A 22,232-nucleotide genomic window follows, 5' to 3' on the forward strand; every position below is an offset into this window, starting at 1 on the left:
GGTTTTCTCTCAAACTACCAGAGATCCCTCTATTGCTTCTCCCTGCTTTTAATAATCACTCGGACACTTTGGCATCCGAGTGATTATTAAACCAGCACGCTTGTGCTGGTTTGTGCAGAATTTTTTTTTGTTTGTACCGCCATCATTTTAAAGATAGTAATAAAAATGTTCTCCGGAGGTCACAGGTCAACCAGCCTGGACACGCCCGCTCACGTTTGCAAAAATAAGTAAACTTGGCGTCAATCAACTCACCTATGTCAGAGCTGGTTTGGGCAGCAAAAATTTTCGTTTGTGCACTTTTGGCTTTGAAGATATTAATGAAAGTTTAAAGGTCAAAATGTCAACCAGCCTCCCCACTTTTACCAAATTAAACAAAATTGGTGCACAAGCCAGCAAAAACGTAGCGCACGTTTGACACCGATTTAGTTTGATTTCATAAAAGTGGGGGGCTGGTTGACCTTTGACCTTTCATTAAAAGCAGCACAAACAAAAAATTTTGCTGCACAAACATAGTCGAGCTGACAGACACTCATTTTGTTTGAATTTGCAGAAGGTGGGGGGGCTGGTTGACCTTTCATGACCTCTAGAAACATTTCTTTATATCTTTAAAATGATGGCTTTCACAAATGAAAAATTTTGCTGTACAAACGTAGCGCACACATTTGACACCAATTTAGTTTGATTTCATAAAAGTGGGGTGGCTGGTTGACCTTTTGACCTTTAGCCTTTCATTAATATCTTCAAAGCCAAAGCAGCACAAACTTTTGACACCAGTTTTGTCTGATTTGAAGAAGGTGGAGGGGGGGGCAGCTTCACTCAGGTAGAATGACTGACCGTGTGTGAGTTCGTAAAACCGAGAGTTTAACGTTGTTATTCATGCGATTCTGTTTTTGTTAAACCATGAGTGTATTTTACTGACTTGTTAGGAGTTTATCTCACTGTTTTGTGTTTTAAATGGAGCTATGCTTAACCGGCGGTTGGCTAGCATAAAGATTTTAATGCTGACTCGTGTTTAACATGTACCTCAGCTGTTACTGTGTGGCCGCCTCTGTTCTGCATAAGGGGTGAATGTTAATGTGTTTTGTTGTAAAGCTGCATGCGGTGTTAGTTCATAATATCTGACTTTAAGTTTAAACAGTCTGAAGTAATATGCCAACTTATTTAGCTGTATAGTATATTTGAGTACAGCTTGACTGTATTTTTATGTTGTAACTGTGTTTCTAATTGGTTTGTATTATTCTGCTTTGTTTACAGAAACCACACATTCTGCCAACTTTTCAATATAAAGAGTGAACTTTGATTTGGACTCCTCCTGCTTTGTTGTACATCTATTCAGATATTTAAATGTTCTGATCGGACACTGTGAAGCGACTGCTGCCAGCTCTGATTCAGAAAACCTTCTCAGGAAGCATTGAAAGCAGCCATTAGCAGCTATTAGCTTCTCCTGCTTCCTCAGCGCTGCAGCCAGTCTGACACAGTCATCCATTCAACACCAGACCTTCACCAAACAGTCAGAGCAGAACAGGCGCATTTCTATGAGGGGCCATTTAGGACAAAATTTACGTTTTGTCTCTCACACACGACCAAAAACTCATGCATACTCAAAAAAATAGCCACGCACACTCAAAAAATACTCAAATTGTGTATACACACACTACTAAAATGTCACACACACACACAAACGTTAACTTTCTCGCTCACATACACTACTAACAGCTCGCACACACACACACACAGACGTTTATCTCTCACATACACAAGACTAAAGTTGAACACACACACAGTACTAAGACTTGTTTTATGTATGTGTGAGAGCGAGACTTTTTTTGAATGTGTGAGAGCGAGACTTTTTTTGAATGTGTGAGAGCGAGACTTTTTTTGAATGCGTGAGAATTGTCACGGAAGGGGCGGGGCATAATTTTTGGATCAAACTGCGCATGCGTAGATCCTAAACTATAATTTTCCATTTTTGACTCAATGTATGTTCTATTACTTAGTATATTTGTGCTTTTAAATATATATAGAACGTTTAACTTTCTTGTAGATTAAATGTGCTATAGAAATAAATGAATCTGATTGATTGATTAAAAATAGCAAAATTGCTGTAGTACAATCTGTCCACTGGGTGCCAGCATTACAGGAATTATTAACCGGCGCCAACTAGTGCCGAAGAAGAAAGAGTTTGCTATACCGAACATGGCTAACTCTAATTCGAAACGAGAGAGAATTGGTCAGGCAGCTGCCATTTTAAACACCATTCTATCTTCTCCGGAGGCAACCAGTACTTTGACAGGCGCATTAAACGATTCAACGACTGCCCGCAGTGGTACAGTGGATTCAGAACTCTCATCTCTGTTCCGTTCCGGAGCGGCAAGAGAAAGTTGTGCGGTGCCGCTCTCACACATTCAAAAAAAGTCTCGCTCTCACGCATTCAAAAAAAGTCTCGCTCTCACACATTCAAAAAAAGTCTCGCTCTCACACTTTCAAAAAAAGTCTCGCTCTCACGCATTCAAAAAAAGTCTCGCTCTCACACTTTCAAAAAGAGTCTCGCTCTCACACATTCAAAAAAAGTCTCGCTCTCACACTTTCAAAAAGAGTCTCGCTCTCACACTTTCAAAAAGAGTCTCGCTCTCACACATACATAAAACGAGTCTTAGTACTGTGTGTGTGTGTTCAACTTTAGTCTTGTGTATGTGAGAGATAAACGTCTGTGTGTGTGTGCGAGCTGTTAGCAGTGTATGTGAGCGACATAGTTAACGTTTGTGTGTATGTGCGAGTTGGTAGCAGTGTATGTGCGCGAGCTGGTAGTAGTGTATGTGCGCGAGCTGGTAGCAGTGTATGTGCGCGAGCTGGTAGCAGTGTATGTGCGCGAGCTGGTAGTAGTGTATGTGCGCGAGCTGGTAGTAGTGTATGTGCGCGAGCTGGTAGTAGTGTACAGAGGCGCAAAAAGTGGGTACGCAGCGTATGCAACGCATAGGGGCGCAGCACCAGAGGGGGCACCAAAACCCCGTCTGGAGGGGGCGACGCGCCGGTTATGTTTTCCCATATAGTTCAGCGCGCCTCACGCTCCTTCACCTCTCGCACATAACGAGGTACATGTAGCGAGTTTTACACTCCATGCAGCGTCGCCTCGGGGGGGTGTTGAGCGTCGGACCTTCATCCTGATCCTGAAGTTCCTTCCCTCCGGGTGGGGGGGCGCCGATTTATGTTTTCGCATCCACCTGAATAATGTGCAGTTGCGCCACTGGTAGTGTATGTGCGCGAGCTGGTAGTAGTGTATGTGCGCGAGCTGGTAGTAGTGTATGTGAGTGAGCTGATAGTAGTGTATGTGAGCTAGAAAGTTAACGTTTGTGTGTGTGTGACATTTTAGTAGTGTGTGTATACGCAATTTGAGTATTTTTTGAGTGTGCGTGGCTATTTTTTTTGAGTATGCGTGAGTTTTTGGTCGTGTGTGAGAGACAAAACGTAAATTTTGTCCTAAACGGCCCCTCATACATTTCACTCTGTGTCCACAATGCAAGTAAATCACACATATGTAAAGCTGAGTAACGCTATCAAACTAATGTAATTTAGAAACTAGCTATTTTCAATTCACATACATTAAATTATTCTGGACTGACTTACAAAACTTTATCCAGTAGAAAAAAAACAAACAAACAAGAAAAAGGGCAAAGAATTACCTTTAATGAGAGAGACATTATAGTTTGATTAATAATAGATATGAACAAAGACACAACACATTTTATACAACTGTTGCTGCTCAGTGATAAAGATTATATCCAACACATCCGCAACAAAAACGTGTATACGAAGGTTGACAAGATTCATGACTTGACAACCTGGTATTTTGTTGGTTTTATCGCTGTTAATGGCTGGTTAACAACCTGATGTTTTGTATTTCTTATTTTCAATAATACAAAATTAACCCTCTAAATAAAAGTACATCTTGACTTTTTTTTAAAGTAAAATTCTTCAATATCTAGAATATATGCAATGCAGATTATGAAGGCAAGAATATTAGATTAAAAAAAAGCACACATTTGTAAAGGAAATGCAGTTGATATCGTTGCACATTCCCTTAGGAAACCTAAATAATTTGTATTTTCTCCTTCACTTGCGTCACTAAAACCACGATCCAACATCCATCCAATAAATCCTCAGATCATCCAGAAAAGCAAAAATTATGAAAGAAAAAAGTAAGGGTAATTTTATCCAAATTAAAAGGAATCCAATAATTTTTCTTTTTTTATTAAAAATATTTTACTCTAACTTTCATAAATCTGCTGTGATTTGATGTCAGCAGATTAAACTGTTGCCATCTGAGCCACACGACCAAAAGGCTGAATATGAATAAACAGTTTGTGAAGATTTTAGGATCTTTTTTATTTAAACTGAGATGTGCCGATCTTGAACATTTTACAAAAGGGAAGAAAAACTCATAAACAGAAGTAGTTATGCAAAATCAGCAAAAACTTTCTCTTTATTTATTGTTTGCAAATGACGAAACAAAAGCTGAAATATAAGATAAAATAAAGTCAGACTGTAACACTTTATCTGAAGGGTTTGCATCCATTTGTTAAACAATAAGTTGCTTAAATTTTTCATATTTTTGTAAAAAAAAACGTATCCTATGAAAACGAATTTCTTGCTACATCTTGTTTATTTTCCAATCACATCTGAACCAAAGATGGTCAGATGTGATTGGTTTTGTACAGACCATTAATGGTCTGTACAAAAATCTGTACAGATTATTGTACAGATTTTGTACAATAATCTGTTGTGATTATTGCACAAAAACAGAAATAGTTACAGTAAATGTTGTATCAATAGAAAGCAAAGCAGAAAACTGAGAAACATCATGAAATTGAAGCAAATCTGGTTAGTAATTATGTTGACTGGTTTCTAAACTGGAATCAAGAAAGCATAAAAAAATAAGCATAAAATGGATTTAAAAAGCAAACAAAAAATGCATCAAAATATCACTGAAATCTAAGTTTCCTGCATTCAGACATTTATGGATTTTATTTTTCTACTCAGGATCTTTGTGAAGTCAAATTTTTAGTGACATTTTCAGAAAAATTCTGGAAATTTTGAAACATAAAAGTTAAGTGTTAGAGTACATGCCTTCAAGCACCAAATGTTAAAAGTATAAAAATGATAATTTGACGTCGTCTTCCCAATTTTTACCAAATCAGCTCATCTGCCTGTCTATTGAACACCCGTCCCTTCCATCAAGCCTCTAAATTAAGTTTGTTTTTAGTTTAAACTCTGTTTCTTAAGCAGCTGACGGTTCCTCCAAAGCTGCTGGATCCAGGTCTGCTGAAACAGCAAAGCAGAACTCCAGTCAGTATCAACATCAAACCAGCTACATAGCCGATATAGATGCTCGCTCCCTGCCTCATTTCCTCTAACAGCACTGGTGGATTCGTCTCCCAGCTGACCGGGATGATCACCAGCAGGCCGGCCAGTATCAGGCCCACTGCGGCCGCCAGGATCAGTTTGGGTTTGGTGTCTTGGTTCTGAACACATGGGGTGAAGTCGGAACCAAAGATAAGGAGGAGGAGGCTGAGACCACAGAGGATGCAGCTGGTGACGGTCATGGCCCGGGAGCCATGAGGCGGTGAGATCTGCTCGACGCTTTCATACGTTTGGCACATCTGCAGTCCGGTTCTGTATGTCATACACGCCTTCCACAGACCTACATGAACATCCTATCCACCCAAAGACAAACACATATTTATATTCACTTTATTAAGCATGTTTTATGATATTAAATCAGATAGAAAAATCAAATGAATGTCTTTTTACTGAATGTCAAAATTATGTGTTTATTTTTTTGAGAATATTTTTAAACTCCCATCCAAACCAGAAATTTATATAAATTAATATCACTGGAGTCGCTGCCCGCCGTGCGGCGTACAAGCATGTGACGCATTAATAAGGCTTCGTAATAACATGGACGCATACCGAGTTTTCATTTCGACTCTGTTGGACAGCACGGACTTCAAACTTTATTTGGGGGGGGATTTGGATACGGCAAGAGACTAGGGCACAGTGATGCTGTGGATTTTACTAAGAGTGTTTCGATGGGTTTTTTAGACTATAAGTGTGTTAGTTAGAGTTCGTGGTGTGTGCAGGGTTAGTAGTAGTTTTGCTAGCTATCGCTACATGGCTTCATACCGAGCGCTGACGCACAGAGAAGAGAGACTGCGCGCCGGGATGGCCATTTATAGACCTCGTCTTCAAAGGGTTAAACAGTTTAGAAAAGTCCAGATGGTGTCAGGAACCTGTAAGTTTCTGATGAGGCTAAAATGCAAAGTCAAAATTCTTATGTTTCATATGTTATTATAAACACCTTCTGCTTAAATTATTCAATAAGACATAAAATAATAGCTGATAAAAACCTATAAAGCTAACTAATAATAATTATCATGCTAATTTCAACCATAAAATGGCATTTGATTGTTACCAGCTCAGGATAAAGGTAATATCCACTAAAATGTCCCACAGCCCACTCAGGCAGGGCGCAGCAGATGATGACCATCATCAGGCCGACGGTGCGGAGAGCCACAAATATCATCTGAACTGCTTTTGATGCCATTCTGCGAAAAAGAAAGATAAAAAAACTGGAATTAAATTTTTTTCTGTGATATACAGGTCCTTCTAAAAAAATTAGCATATTGTGATAAAGTTCATTATTTTCCATAATGTAATGTTAAAAATTAAACTGTCATATATTTTAGATTCATTGCCCACCAACTGAAATATTTTATACTTTATTATAATACTTTAAGCTCATCCAGAGTTTTGGGTCTTGCGTCTCTCAACTTTCTCTTCACAGTATGCTATGTTTCTAATAAAGCTTAATTCAACAGATTTTTTTTTTGTTTTGTGTTCTCTTACAATAATGTACTGGCTCCCTGCTAAATTAACACATAAAGCTTTTAATAATCAGCTTTATTAAAGGTTTTTCTGAATTATCTCTGAATCTCTGCGGCTGAAGGACAAACTGAACACTTTAATATTCATTCGTACGTTTGTTTCCTTTGCAATTTTGCAAAATTTGTGGGGCTTTTGTTTATCTTTTTTATTGATTTTCAGAACTTTATGTAAAGCAAACTAAAAAAAATCCAAATCAACATGCAGCGTCTACATGAAAATATACACACAGCCTACATACACAAAATACAGACATTCCCAGGTTTAAAGCAGAGAGTCTCCAAACTGTTGGAGGGCAGCAGAGTGAGTGGCACTGAATGTAAAAAAAGGAATAAAAAAGGGAGGAGTGGTGAGTCCTCATTTACAGCTGATATCAGCTTTTAGGAAAATTCTTTTGAAAATTAGAAACTGAATCAGAGGGCAGTTCTTTTTTATTTTGACAAATCAGAGATCAGGCTAGAGAGAGAAAGACAAGAAAGAGGAAGAAGTGAAACTTAACACATACACTTCTCCTCTTCTCAGTCATGTATACGGTGACTTCCACCCGCCAGGAATCGAGGAATCTTTAATCAGCTTTCCAGCCCTGAATCATTTTACTGCTTGCCTGGGAGATGCCTGTGTAGGAGAATTAAATTTATGGCCTCGTTTCCCTCTGATAACAAACCGTCTCCCTTGCAGACCTAACTCTGGTCTGTAGCGTTTATGTAAGTTCAAAACAAACCTACATCTCTAACACAAAACTATTCTAAATCAAGAATTTTGTCCAAAATAACCATGTTCAATATACCTTTTTCACATGTCGTAAGATTAACTATTCAATACTAAGAATATTGACTTTTCCTCAACAGTTGGTAAAAGTATTTAAAGTTCTGCTCATGTACAGAAATCGAGATGCATTGGGGGAAGATCCCATTACTGATCTCTCCCCAATCTGCTGGATTGAACATCAGCCCCAGTTTATCTTTTAACTTTGTTTCTTTATTGAAGCTACAAACTGTTTAGCTGTGATTCTTTTCATGAGGTTGGCTTCGGCCGAGATAACTAAACTACTAAACGTTCTCGCTCTCCTGCGACTAACTTTTATTTTTTAACATAGAAAATTAAAATTTTCATTGTTTTTTTTGTAAATTCCCTTGAGATAACACATATTGTGAATTGGTGCAATAGAAATAAACTGAACTGAATATAATTTGTGATGTGTCTGTAATTGCTGCCTCCCTAAAAACCATCAGACAACTTTTTAAAAAAATCCACAGAGCACACTAAAATGTATAAATGATAAAAGAAAAGCTAACCTTCGGTCTCAGAAGGTTCATTTTGTGCTCATTATGATGGATTTCTTATAGATTAGACTCCAACATTTATTCTGTTTTAGATAAATCAGTTTTTCTTTGCATTAAAAATAAGTTGAAAAAGGCAAAAAACTGCTTATCTTTCTGCAGTGGTTTGTAATAGTTGTGACTTAAAGGAACTACTGTATGTGGTTGTTTCTTCACAACTGAAGTTCCGCTTTATTTTTTAGGACATTTTGTGGTTTTATTTCACATAAATGAAGAGTAAAAGGATGTAACTTTATGTTATCTTCAGCAAATGTTTAATGGAAATCTTTATTTTGTCTGCAGTGAAAACACCAAAGAGTATCTGAAGCTCATTATATTCCCTTTAGTTGGTTTTGAATGTGGATAAAACAAAAGCAGTGGTTTTCTTGAGAACCATCAGCAGGGGAGCTGCCAGGAATCGTGGGGCCCCTGACAAAAATTTGCTTGGGCCTTAGCGCTGTCAATCAACTTCATTCACTCACTGCTAAATGTGCTGATGGTGGAGAAACAACTTATCATTACAAGAAACTGTTTATCTGCCGTCATTAGCTATGCTAACTAAACTGAGCATTCACAGTTTGATATGCTAGCAGCAGCATAGCACAAAACAAGGGGGAGGAAGGATGAGCAGCACCACATGAGATTGTGATTGACAGCACTAAAACTCTCCTGCTACTAACTGGTTGTTTCTAGCACTGGGAGAAGCCAGAGGAAATAGATTTTTCACAGATTATCTCTCATACCATACTGTCACAATATAATGACAGTTTTAAAAAAATATGTGAAAAAAAAAATTATATAAAAGTGACAAACTGCAGCTTTAATTTCACTCAGGAGAGGACGTGGGTCAGGAGGGACGTGGGTTAGCGCTGCTGCTGACTGACTCACCTGTTAAGTGGTAAAAGGTACAAGTGACAAGTTAAATATATGAATATGTTGGTAATATATGAATGTGTTTGGATGCTTGCAGCAACAGTGCCACCTGGTGGCAGCTAGTATCCACTGACACTGAATCGGAGATGACTGTATGTGTCTATATATGTTCCTTTTTATTTATTAGTTTTTATTAAGAATATCCTCCCCGAACACGCCGATGAAATTCCAAACCAAAAGTAAAAAAGGTGAACAAGACAAAAATAATGAAGAAGAAGATCCAACTCCTAAAGAATTACAAAACACTTTCATCTCGGCTGCAACTAGAGAAATACACGATTGAGCCGACCAAAATAATGAGTCATAACTCATTTATAATGTGTTAATAATTCAACTCAACTGGTGTTTTTTATTTAACACAATAATTGTCTTTCTTTACCTGAGTACAGTTCAAATTAAATCGTTTTAGTGTGAACTAATGTCCATTTCTATTCTTTATATTAATGCCAAGTTATTATAAATAAAGTAAAGAGGAAAAATTTGTTTCATTTTTGTCAAAATAAAGGAGATTATATTTATTTTATCCCAAAAACTCATGAAAAAACAGATGCAACATTCTGGTAGAGTGAATATGTACAAAAAGGAGCCAGCAGGGGTCGCTGTTCTGCAGGGGAAATTCAGAGGAAGATTTGTACAGTAATGGATTATTTTAGTTTATATTGATCAGAGACTATTTATAATAATATATATTTATGGCTAAATAATCAAACAAGTGTAAAAACCAAGATCAATACAATATTATTTTTTCCTGGAAGTAAAATTATAGGTGGAGGAGATTTTAACTCTGATGGCCACCAAGAAATGGAATGCCATTAATTTAGAAACTATCTAATTTTCAATGTATGGACAGTAAAATATTCTGGGATGACTTACAACACTTTATCCAGCAAAAAAACAAACAAAAAAGGGCAAAGAATTACCTTTGATGAGAGACATAGTTTTTTAATAATAAAGATATGAAGAAAGAAGCGACTCATTTGATTCAACTGTTGCTGCTCATTGGTAAATATCACATTCATTAAACAGAAAAACAAGTAAAACAAAGTAAAATTCTTCTTCAATGTCTAAGAAGAAGACATTCACAACAATGCCCTCACATTGTTGTGAGGGCATTGTTGCCCTCACAACAATGCATGTTGTGAGGGCAAGAATATTAGTTAAAAAACCTGCACATTTGTAAAGGAAATGCAGTTGGTATCGTTGCACATTCCCTTAGGAAACATAATTTAAATTTTCTCCTTCAGTTGCGTCATAAAAACGACCCAACATCCATCTAATAAATCCTCAGGTCATCCTGAAAAGCAAACAAATATGAAAGATAAAGGTAATTTTATCCACATTAAAAGGAATCCAATAATTTATTTCTTCTGTTTTGGTAAAAATGTTTTGAAAAAGTGTTTACCTTTTTAAAAGTTGTGGTTGGATCAGGTGTTGGAGGTTCTTCTGTTACTTCTGATCTTAAGGTGGATCTTCGAATGTGAAATGGTGCAACGTTGGCTTCACTTATAAACTGAATGAGGAAGTTCAAAACTCTGTAACTTTCATAAATCTGCTGTGGTTTGATGTCAGCAGATTAAACTGTTGGCATCTGAGCCAAACGACCAAAATGCTGGAAATGAATAAACAGTTTGTGAAGATTTTAGGATCTTTTTTATTTAAACTCAGATATGTGAATCTTAAAGTTTAACAAAGGGAAGAAAAACTCATGAACAGATGAAGTTATGAAAAATCAGAAAAAACTTTTCATTTATTGTTTAAAATGAAACATACAGAAGCAAAAGCTGAAATATACGATAAAATAAAGTCAGATGGTAACTTTATTACAACACATAATTTTGTAAACATATTCTCTTGCATATGAGATGAAGAATCAATCAGCTGAAGTTTTCACTTAAGTAATGTTTTCTATATTTTTGTAAAACTAATCATATTCTATGAAATTGAATTTTTTGATTCATCTTATTTATTTTCCAATCACATCTGACCAGAGATAATGATCTGTTGTGATTATTGTACAAAAATAGAAATAGTTACAGTAAATGTTTTATCAATAGGAAGTAAAGCAGAAAACTGAGAAACATCATGAAATTGAAGCAAATCTGGTTAGTAATTATCTTGACTGGTTTTTAAACTGGAATTAAGAAAGTATGAAGAAAATAAACATAAAACAGTTTTAATATGCAAATAAAAAAAATGAATCAAAAGTTCACTGAAATCTAATTTTCCAGCATTCAGGAAAATTATGTTAAAAGTCAAACACCAAATGTTAAAAGTATAGAAATGATAATTTCACATCATCTTCCCAGTTTTTACCTAAATTTATCCCTTGTCTGCCCATCTGTTGGTCACCAGTTCCTTCCATCAAGCCTCTACATTCTGTATGTTTTAGCTTAAACTCTGTTGCTGAAGAAGCTGGTGGTTCCTCCTCAGCCCCTGGATCTGCTTAAGTAGCAGAGCAGACCTCCAGTCAGCATCAACATCAAACCAGCTATAAAGCCGATATAGATGCTCGCTCCCAGCTTCATTCCCACCAGTCCCTCTGGTCCATTGCTCATATTATTTGAAAACCAGCTGACCGGGATGATCACCAGCAGACCGGCCAGTATCAGGCCCACTCCGGCTGCCAGGATCATTTTGGGTTTGGTGTTTTCATTCTGAACACATGGGGTGAAGTCGGAACCAAAGAGCAGGAGGAGGAGGCTGAGAATACCCAGCATGCAGCTGATGATGGTCAAGGCCCTGAAGGCCTGCATTTCAGAGGATACCATGGAGCCATCATACGTTACGCACGCCTGCGGTCCAGTACTGTGCTTTCCACACGTCTTCCACAGACCTACATGAACTTCCTATCCACCCAAACACAGAGAAACAGATATTTACATACAATTTATTAAACATGCTGTATGATATTAAATCAGATAGAAAAATCAAATTAATTTCTTTTTACTGAATGTCAAAATTATGCCTTTTATTTTTATTCTTTTATTTTATTTTTTTGAGAATATTTTTAAACTCCCTTCCAAACCAGAAGTCTATATAAATTAATCTCACTGAGTCTTTAAACAGTTTAGAAAAGCCCAGATGATGTCAGGAATCTGTAAGTTTCTGATGAGGCGTAAAACTGCAAAGTCAACATTATGTTTCATTTCTACAGCATTTTTATAACAGTTGTTATAAAGACATTCTGGTTAAATTATGCAATAACACATAAAAAAGTAGCTGATTAATAAAAAACCTTTAAAGCTAACTAATCATAATTATTATGCTAATTTGAATCATAAAATGCCTTTTGGTTACCGTATCACTAAGATGTCCCACAGACCATTCAGGCAGGGCGCAGCAGATGATGACCCCAAGCAGCCCGATGGCGCCGAGAGCCACAAATATAATCTGAACTGTTTTTGATGCCATTCTGTAAAAAAGAAAGATAAAAAAACTGGAATTAAATCATTTTCTGTGATATAGTCTTGGGTTTTCCTCTTGGCTTTGGTAATAATTGGCAGGATTGGGTCTCTGGCAGCAACATGCACAGATAGACACTAGAGGGCGCTAGCCTCTATCAGTCTACATAAAAACAACTACATATAAACTTAGATTTACATTTTATATTTACTCAACTTTAGCTTCTAGGAAAACTTAAAATCTTTCTGCATCAAACTTGCACAACGAGCCACACGATGAGTCTTTCACTGTCCTTCTCTTTCTGCACAAACCCTAAAGTGAACCTTAACATTCATGACCTCAATAAAAATACCAAGCACTAGTTCTAGATATAGAGAAAATTTCCTGCTCATTTACAGAGACAATACTCCCCACCATGTGGGTGTAGATTACATTTTATTTTCCATTTCTGTGTTTAAAAATTACAATGTGATTATCAGACTATTTTAATATGTAAATATCAGTCATATGTCTCACTGGCCACCTGCACAGGTGATGATTCCTATGACAAAGAATCTCTGTTAGTTTTGATCAGGACTTGTAAGGAGCTTTTCCTTTTCATAAGTTTGGCTTCAGCTGAGGTAATGCTGCCATCATTTAAACATTCTTGCTCTCCTGCAACCAACTTTTTGCTTTTCTTCTACAAAAAAATTACATTTTATTTATTTTTGTTTTGTAAATTCCCTTGAGATAACGTCTCGTAAATTGGTGCAATATAAAAAACCTGAACTTCAAATTAATTAGTTTTGTCTCCTGTTGTCTGTAATTGCTGCCTACTCAAAAACCATGAGACAACTTTCATATAATAAATCTCAAGAGCACAACAGTGTTGTAGTACTTGAGATCGGTCTTGGTCTCGAGACCATTTTTAATGGTCTCGCCTCGGACCCGACCACATTTGGTCTTGGCCAAATGTGGTTGGGTGATATATACCATACAAGACCCAAGGTGTAGGTTGTGCAAGGAGGCCCCTGAGACAGTCCAGCACATAACAGCAGGGTGCAAGATGCTGGCAGGGAAAGCGTACATGGAACGACATAACCAAGTGGCGGGCATAGTGTACAGGATCATCTGTGCAGAATATGGACTGGAAGCCCCGAGGTCAAAATGGGGGACACCCCCAAAGGTGGTGGAGAATGACCGAGCTAAGATCCTGTGGGACTTCCAGATCCAGACAGACAAGATGGTAATGGCGAACCAACCGGACATTGTGGTGGTGGATAAACAACAGAGGAAAGCCGTTGTGGTGGATGTAGCAATACCAAGTGACTACAACATCAGGAAAAAGGAGAAACTGGAGAAATACCAGGGCCTCAGAGAGGAACTGGAGAAGGCCTGGAAGGTGAAGACCACAGTGGTGCCTGTGGTTATCGGGGCCCTCGGGGCAGTCACCCCCAAACTGGAGCAGTGGCTCAAACAGATCCCAGGAACAACATCAGACATCTCAGTCCAGAAATGTGCAGTTCTAGGCACAGCCAAGGTACTTGAGGAGAACCCTCATTCTGATTTAGTAATGTAATTACATTAGTTGTGTTACCACCCCCATGCCACTAGAGGCAGTAGCAGGCCCGAAAAGATGTGACTGAGGAACAGATTTAGAAGTACATCGAAAGCTACAGAATTTGCAAAAAACTGTGAGCTGCGCTAAAGTAAATAAAAGAGAGAAGTTCAAATACATTCTGAGAGTGAAACTCTTTCCTAAAGGTGAAAATATATCACAGATTTCAAAATAAAAACGGAAGTATAGGAAACAGCGCCCCTTCACTTCCGGATTGCAATGGTCCGATTTCCAAATAAGGTATGAGACTGACAGTGGTCCGTCCCCACCCCTTTCTGTTTGCTGCAGGTGTACTTGTCCAAACTATGAAAAGCCCCGACGGCGAAGCTCTGAGTCCATGAGAGCCGCTGTTCACGTTCTGGCCACTCGAAAAATATAGTCATGAGTTTATTTTCTAATAAAGTTGCTGAGCTTCAGCTCACTGATAAGCCAGTGGTAGGTCGCCGTCTTCCTTTTAGCAGAGTACAGCGGAGAAGTTGTAGCCTGATGACGTGCCCCTCCTCATTAGCATTTATTAATTCTCCTTTTTTCCCAGTTTTGGGGGAAAACTGATAAAAAAAAAATGAAAATTGAAAAAGAATAAATGAAAAGAATGAATGAAACTGGAAAATTTAAAAAGAATATAAATGGAAAATTGGAAAAGAATACATGAAAAAAGGATAAAAGAAAAGGTATAAATTGATTATTGAAAAAGTGATAAATCAGAAAGATAAATGAAAAATAGATCAATTAAAAGGGATTAAATAAAAATAGATAAAGGAAAAGGGATAAATGAAAAATACATAAATGAAAATGGGAAAATGAAAAACAAATAAATAAAAACTAAAAATTGGAAATGTGTTCCTGTCCTGTCCTCCCCGTTGATTGCTTCCCAGGTGTGTCTCATTCCCTGATTACCCTCCCTGCATATGTAAGTCCACCTGTTGTCTTTGTCTCTTGTCGGGTCCTCATCTAACGTCGTCTGTCATTGTTCTCTGTGCCAGTCTGTTCAGTCGTGGACCTTTTTGCCTTCCGTTCTTCCCTGTGCTGCCTGTTTGTTTGGATTTTTGTTTTTGTGGATTTTTTATTGAAGCCATCATTTTTTCATCTCTACCTGGGTCATCAGCGTTCGTTCTCACCACTATCACCTCCACCCCATGATAGGAAAAGGATAAATGAAAAAGGACAATAGGAAAATGAAAATGGGCCAGGCAGAAATAAATCTATGTAGAATCTATGTAGAAATAAATAAAGCCAAAATGGGAATAAAGGTGCCAATTTCTCATTTATTTTTTTATTTTACCCATTTAATTATTTGTTTTCTCATTTATTCATCTACTTTACTCATTTATTTATTATATCTATTTATTTAGTTTTGGCTAAAATGGCTCTAAATACTTTTCGAGGTAGAAATGAGGTTATTAAATGAATTCTTAAACTTAAAGTTTTTACAGTCACTTGCTAAAGTAATGCTTTCATACCATATGCATCTTCTTTCTGGTGCCCCAGCGAACATGCTGGATTCGACATAAACCTTTCAAATTAAGAGTCATAACAAAAATATGCACAAGACAAAATAAAACATGTAAACTAAAAATATAGCAGTAAAACAGACAGATAGACTTAGCTATCTATCAGTGCTACACAGGGCCGTGCAGAGACCTTTGGAGGGGCGGGGGCCCTGCATTAAGTTAAAAAAGGGCACATTGAATAAGAAACACCATACAACAACATAGCAGCAACCCATATTAATCAATAATTTAACTGGATCCTACTATATCATTGCCATCATATGGGGACAATGCAAAGCAAATGTAATATATTTTCCCCAACAAGTTTAAAGTTTCTGTTTCTGCTGCTGACAGTCCTGGAGGCTGAGCTGATCTGAGACTGAAGCTGTTAAACAGACCAGAGGAGAAAGAGGAGAAAAGGTCGCTGGTTATGAAGTATTGAATAAGCAAATTTGCTGCCTTTTTACTGATTAAGCCATAATAATATCTATTATTAGACATTAAGGTTAGGGTTAACCTTGGCTGCAGGCTGCTTTAGATCAAAAAGCTCAAAGGGGTTAACTCTATAATTGTTTGGTGTTGGCTCCTCTGAGATCTAGAATGATAAGACTGGGATATCTGTTAGGATCTGGGGAAGGCTGGTTGGGGAGTCTCTAGTTTCTCCACCAGGGCATCCTGGGACCTTGTGGAGGGCGTGGACCTGGAGCTGCACACCTGCTGCTACTTACCATTGTTTGGAGGGGTTTATCAGGACGGAGCCGCCGACGCTCCAGTACCAGAGTGTTAGCCTGTGATGGTAACATCATTGTAGCTCACCTCCGACCAACCCGTTCTCCGAGTAACCTCCTTTTGTGCTGCCTTTCCTAGGCGTCGTTCCGTGAAGCCCAGAGTTTCTTCAAACTTCTACGAACCTGGGCAGATTACCTAAGATCCTCGAGACCCCGCGGAGTCTACCCGTTGGTGGCCACGTCCCTGAGACCAGCCCTCAGTTTCTGTCGGTGGCAGATCCCTGGTCAAGCGGATCCCTTCCGGCACCTTGTCTGAGATCTCCCTCCACTCACCTGTCCGCCCTCTAGAAAAACTCACGCCCTCGTTCCAGCCTGCAGCTCCGGATCCTAGCGGTTCACCTCTCCGTGCTCAGACGAGCTCACCAGCAAGTAGGTCTCTGGCTGGACTGCAATTCCCACGATCTCTGAACCCCTCTTACCTGCATCCAGAACCACGCAGACGAGCACCAGTTCCGGACCTCCTTGTACATACCTGTTAGCACTGTATTTAATAAATCACCATAACCTCTACCCGTCTCCAGAGTGTGTTCTGCGCATGTGGGTTTAACAAATTAATCTCAACATGACAATATCAAGACAAAGAAAACTCAGTAGCTGCTGGTAGGGGCCATTCAGACATTCAGGGGCCCCTAGAAATGGTTTAATTGTAACACAGACCATAGATCTAAATCTGTCGCATTCATTTATAGAGAATGACAATGTTATTAAATTTTATTTAATGCATTCAGCAGAGAAAAAAATTGTACATTTAGGATTTAATTAGGAAGTTTACTTTGTAAAGTTTAAAGAATCATCTTGATAGTGTGTTATCATTGCTATAATATGGTATAATCTTTGTGTCTGAGCTGGTTTGTTCACAAATACATCACAGGAAATAATAACCAATAATCAGTGATTAATTTTAAGCTCGGGGAATAAACCTGGTCTCCGTCTCACAGACTTCACCTTATCTACAAACACTGTTAGTGATGCTGAGTTTATTTGTAGGAAGGGTTTCAGGGGGCAGTGGGTTCTGTCTAAGGCCCCATATTACCTTGGGCCGGCCCTGCATGAACAGGCGCTGCGATGCGCTTTTCTGAATCTACCTGGAATCTACCTGGAATCTACCTGGAATCCCCCGGTAGCCCTGTGTCAGTCCGCCGATGCTTTGGGGACATTTTGATTCATTTAATTGTGGCATGTTTGGCTTTAAGCTGCTGTCCGAATTATTGCTACAGTATTTTCTCTGATGTTTGTTTTGTGAACTCTAAATGGGCCGAATCTTCCTGTATCACTTGAGGTTCTGCAGTAACTTCTATTCACAGCCGTGAACCTCCAGCCCAGATCCCGTCAGCAGCGCCTTTAACCCGCCTGGTAGGAACGTTAAGGAGAAGCAGAGCGAACAGAGAGCAGGTGGTACCGGGTGGTACCAGGTGGTGGTACCGGGTGGTGGTACCGGGTGGTTGTACCGGGCTTTGAGCTGCGTCGCGACACGGTGACAGTCTCAGTACCGTTTCTAATATAAAGATATTCTTTCTATCTGTCGGTGGGACCGACTCGGACGGCCTGTAGAACCGGGCTTTTAGCAGCCTGATGAAGTTAAAGTCAGGAGTTTCTCTGCAGCCGAAGCATTTCTGTGTTTAGGGGCGAGGCGGGTTTTTTCCTGCTATTGCGAGGATAAATACTGTTTTTCTAACGTCAACATCAGACCTACGTTTTTATTCACAAACCAGCGTATGAAAAATATTCTTGCCCATAATTTGATAGTTAGAGGTTCAGATCCCCTCCTCCTCCTCCTCACCATGGTGTCTGAACAACATGGAGGCTCTGAGAGTCATTATTAGACTGAGACTAGTTCATTTAGCTAAATTATTATATTTAGGCACGTATGATTGCTGAGGGGCACAAGCAGGCCTCCTGACACACAGATTAAAAAACGTAAAAGAAGAAAAAGTGTAAAAAGAAATTTGGGGGGAAAAGGGCACTAGGGGCATCAAGGATAAAAGGGACGTGTTCAAGCCCCCTCAGACCCCCCCCGGTGCTACGGTAGGAAAATCTGACCGCCGGACCGCGCACAGGGTAAAAAAACTCGCAGAGTTTAATTTATTCAATCTGTTCAGCCAGAAAAACCTCCACGGAGTTTAGATAATTGCTGTTAATATAAAAATGTTTGATGCAATAAAAGCGCAGAAAAGAACTGGGAGAAAAGAGCGAAACAAACCTCAACAGAAACATGAAGAATCGTATTAATATTGCTGCTAAAACTTTCTTCTAACATCAGCTAAGCTTTCCTTTATTTTGTGAATTTTTAAAACTCTTTAAATGTGCAAACATGAAATCAAACTGACCGTGAAGATGTTCCGCGTTGAAGATCAGAGAAGAAAATCTTCCTAAACTTCCTGCTTCGGGAAGAAGCTGGGAAACCCAGCCTTATTGTTACGTCATTAATCCTGTTTATCTTAAAAACGTATATTCTCCCTGATGACTGATGTGTTCTGACCAACACCCCAAATAAAGAGCGGACTGAGTCATAACTAGACATTAAAGTGGAAACAATTAAACAGAATGAGAGCTTCAGGCTCATCATACACAGAAATGAAGAAAATACTTTCAATCAAAACTAATTTAAACTTGTGAGAAACTAAGAGAAACAACCTTGGATATTTTGAAAATATATTTCTGTAATGAAACATCAATAAATACATTCATAGCTTTTCTACAAAGAAACAATGACCCAAAACACTGATTATGAGATCTGTGATGAAAAAGCAAAACCGTGCTAGTCTTAAGGTATTTTGTTTTACAACATATTTATAAAACTATATTCCTTATATATCTGTGAAATAATAAGTCAGAGCTCTAATTTATTATTTCTATGAAAGATGATATTTAGCTTGTACTTGTATCACCTTTATAAAGTCCAGATGACTCCAAAGTGCTTCACACTGCATTCAGTCATTCGTTCATTCACACACTGAGCAAACGCTGCTTACTAGCCACAGTCAGCTTGACAGAGGTACAACAGAGGCAAATTGAACCAGCAACCCACCTATTGTGGGACAAAGTCCTGCCACCTTCTTCGCCATCGTCCCTCAATAAAGAAATATACTTCAAACACATAAAATGAATCATAATAAATTCATCACAGTAACCATCTCCATCAAGACAGAATAACAGATCAGTGGTTCTGATTGAGTCCAGAAACCATTTAGAAATTATTTAAAACATGAACCTGTAGCAATACAATAAGGGACTCAATGACATCATTATTACGATACATTCATTATAATCTAACCTGTTAAATGTCAGAACAGATTGAAACAGATCTGATGTCTTTGTGGCAAAAGAATTATTCAAGACAACAAATATTAAAGTGTATTGTGATTTTCATCTACATTTTTAATATGATTAGTTTTATGTTTCTTCCTAAAATAATTATTGATTTTTGGAAACTTGACTGAACAGGAACATTATCTGAACATTGCCAGTGTTCACATTTACCTTCATGTAGTAAATGTGTTGGACTCCAGTGAAGAGGTGTTAACATCACATTCAGTCCAGGTTCTTCTCAGAGTTCAGTCTGGTTATCACCTTACAGACCTTAAAGTGCCAGATTGGTACGAGTTCAACTGTGCTCATATTAAAGCTTCCATCAAGTTTCATCAGCATAAACATGTTGACAATTATTGTTGAAGCTGTTTAGATATTTTTTCTTCCTCCATCTTTGCTCTTTTTACAACAGAAAGTGAAAGGTTTACAGATAAAATTCCTGTCAACAGAATAAAAGACTAATTTAATTCTTTTCAGCTTCAAGCAGGTAAAATAAAAGCTACAATTCCTTTTCTATGCTGATGGACCGGTTCTGAAAAAATGTTGAAAAAAATGATTATTATGAAATAATTACACAATGACTTCAAACTTCATACATGAAATGGTAATACAAATCAGAAAGGTTAAATGAAACTTTTGGCTTTAAATTGTCAAAGTATCAAAGTGAAACATCACAATAGTGTTCAGGTGCAGAAACTGGAATAAACATCATAACATCTTTAGTTTGTGGTTTTAGTTATCTGAACATTCAGAATGAAACTAAAGATTCAGAATGAATTAAAAGATTTAAGTTACCTTGGCTTTAAAGAGAAAACCCTGAATTAGTAGATTTTTTTTTATTATTAGTGTTGTTTTCAAATGTATTTTCATCCTAATTCAAACATGATATGATATGTGTGGGTGCTGCAGTAAAAATTAATTACTTTCATTTTACAGAAACAGAAAGCCTCATCCTTTCGTTGTCTCTTCACAGATATGAGCGATAATAGCAGTCCTGTAGACAGGTTTTTCAACGATAAGATAAAACTCTCCTACTGGACGTGTTTCAACTGGTGAATAAACCAGGAAGCCCCACCTGAGAGAAAAAACTCTCTGCCTTATCGCATAAACTCTCAAACATGAACCACCAGCTTGGTTCCCTAATATCTTTCCTGCTTTTACATGAAGAAACTTTGACTTCAGTCACTTTTATAAAATACTGAAACATGTGTTACTGTAAATGATCAGAGCAGTGACTGACAGAAAAGGTCAGAACAAGCAACAGATAAGATAAGATAAGATAAGATAAATTAATTAAATGTTAAGAAATGAGTGTTGGCTGTGCAACAAGCACTGCTTGCAGTGATGGTGTGGATCCAGGAGGCGTGTCCTTTGACCTTCAGAGCTGTGTGAGAGGTCAAGAGCTCCTGATCCTCCAGCAGGGATGATGGCTGTCTTTCACCAAGACCCAACGGTTGGAGTGGGTGATCAGGTTTATCAGCTGTCATAGCCTGATGGGACAGAGAGAAGCTGTGACTGAAGCTAACAGTATTTTATCATGCTATATTCTATTAGGTTAGTTGTTAGAAATGTTGGATTTTTTCAGGTTTCTTCCACAGTAGGTGCAGATCAGATCAAGGTTCTCAAATTAGATTAAATCAGCTTTGGACTTGGATCTCATTTAATTTTATTTTAACTGCAACCTTTTTTTTCCCCTCTTTAGTTAAAAAAACATATTTGAGTTGTCAAAAAGAAAAGCCAAATTTTGATTGGTTGAGTGTTTGGTGAATTTTGTGCAGCACAAATGTGAAACAGTTTCCAAAAGAACAAAACATTTTCAGCTGCTACAGAGAACACCTTAGTGAAGCCAAGTTTCTGTCTGTTTTTTCTTTTTACAGAGAAACACACGTGTGTTATGATCTGAGGAAGGAACCAGAAGGGTTAGTTAGTTAGTTAGTTAGTTAGTTAGTTAGTTAGTTAGTTAGTTAGTTAGTTAGTTAGTTAGTTAGTTAGTTAGTTAGTTGTGGCATGCAGTCAGTGATTAAACAATACTGCTCTCATTTGAACAGTTTTGTCAGAGTCAGGAAATGTGAGAGTTGGCTAGGGCTATGTAATAATATCGATTTTGCGATATATATTGATATTTTCTTTCCAGAAAAAAAATCAATATTCATCAGCAAGTATCGTAACATCCAACTGTCCCCTTGCTCACTCACTGCTTGCTTCACCAGGAGAGTGATTAGGTCATCAGGCTTAGAGTGATTCCTTCAGATGTTAAGTGTCAGGGTTAAAAAGGTATCAAACTATTCAGAGCAGGGTACTTGGTGCACTGTATTTACTTTACATATGCATGTAAGCTACAGTTTGTACTGTTTTAATTAAAAGAAACATGTTTTCTCACCAATGGTCTCGAGACCATTTTTTGATGGTCTTGGTCTCGTCTCGGTCTTGGGCTCTGAGGACTCGCCATTTTATT

At 38.0% G+C, this 22,232-nt stretch overlaps 2 protein-coding genes across 2 annotated transcripts; both read right to left on the bottom strand.

The window, feature by feature from the left end:
* Positions 1-4,449: 4,449 nt before the first annotated feature.
* Positions 4,450-6,638, bottom strand: LOC106908089 (claudin-4-like). The gene is made up of 2 exons (XM_088007937.1): positions 6,470-6,638; positions 4,450-5,711 (listed from the first exon to the last, which is right to left on the bottom strand). The coding sequence occupies exons 1-2, from the start codon at positions 6,599-6,601 to the stop codon at positions 5,262-5,264; spliced, it is 582 nt and encodes a 193-aa protein (XP_087864063.1). The 5' UTR covers positions 6,602-6,638; the 3' UTR covers positions 4,450-5,261.
* A 4,272-nt stretch (positions 6,639-10,910) lies between these two features.
* LOC106913600 (claudin-4-like) lies at positions 10,911-18,867 on the bottom strand. The gene is made up of 3 exons (XM_088007752.1): positions 18,796-18,867; positions 12,489-12,603; positions 10,911-12,037 (listed from the first exon to the last, which is right to left on the bottom strand). The coding sequence occupies exons 2-3, from the start codon at positions 12,600-12,602 to the stop codon at positions 11,618-11,620; spliced, it is 534 nt and encodes a 177-aa protein (XP_087863878.1). The 5' UTR covers position 12,603; positions 18,796-18,867; the 3' UTR covers positions 10,911-11,617.
* Positions 18,868-22,232: the final 3,365 nt, after the last annotated feature.

Source organism: Poecilia mexicana, unplaced genomic scaffold (genome assembly GCF_051168715.1).
Source record: "Poecilia mexicana isolate PSO_F unplaced genomic scaffold, ASM5116871v1 scaffold_8, whole genome shotgun sequence".
NCBI classification, from domain to species: domain Eukaryota; kingdom Metazoa; phylum Chordata; class Actinopteri; order Cyprinodontiformes; family Poeciliidae; genus Poecilia; species Poecilia mexicana.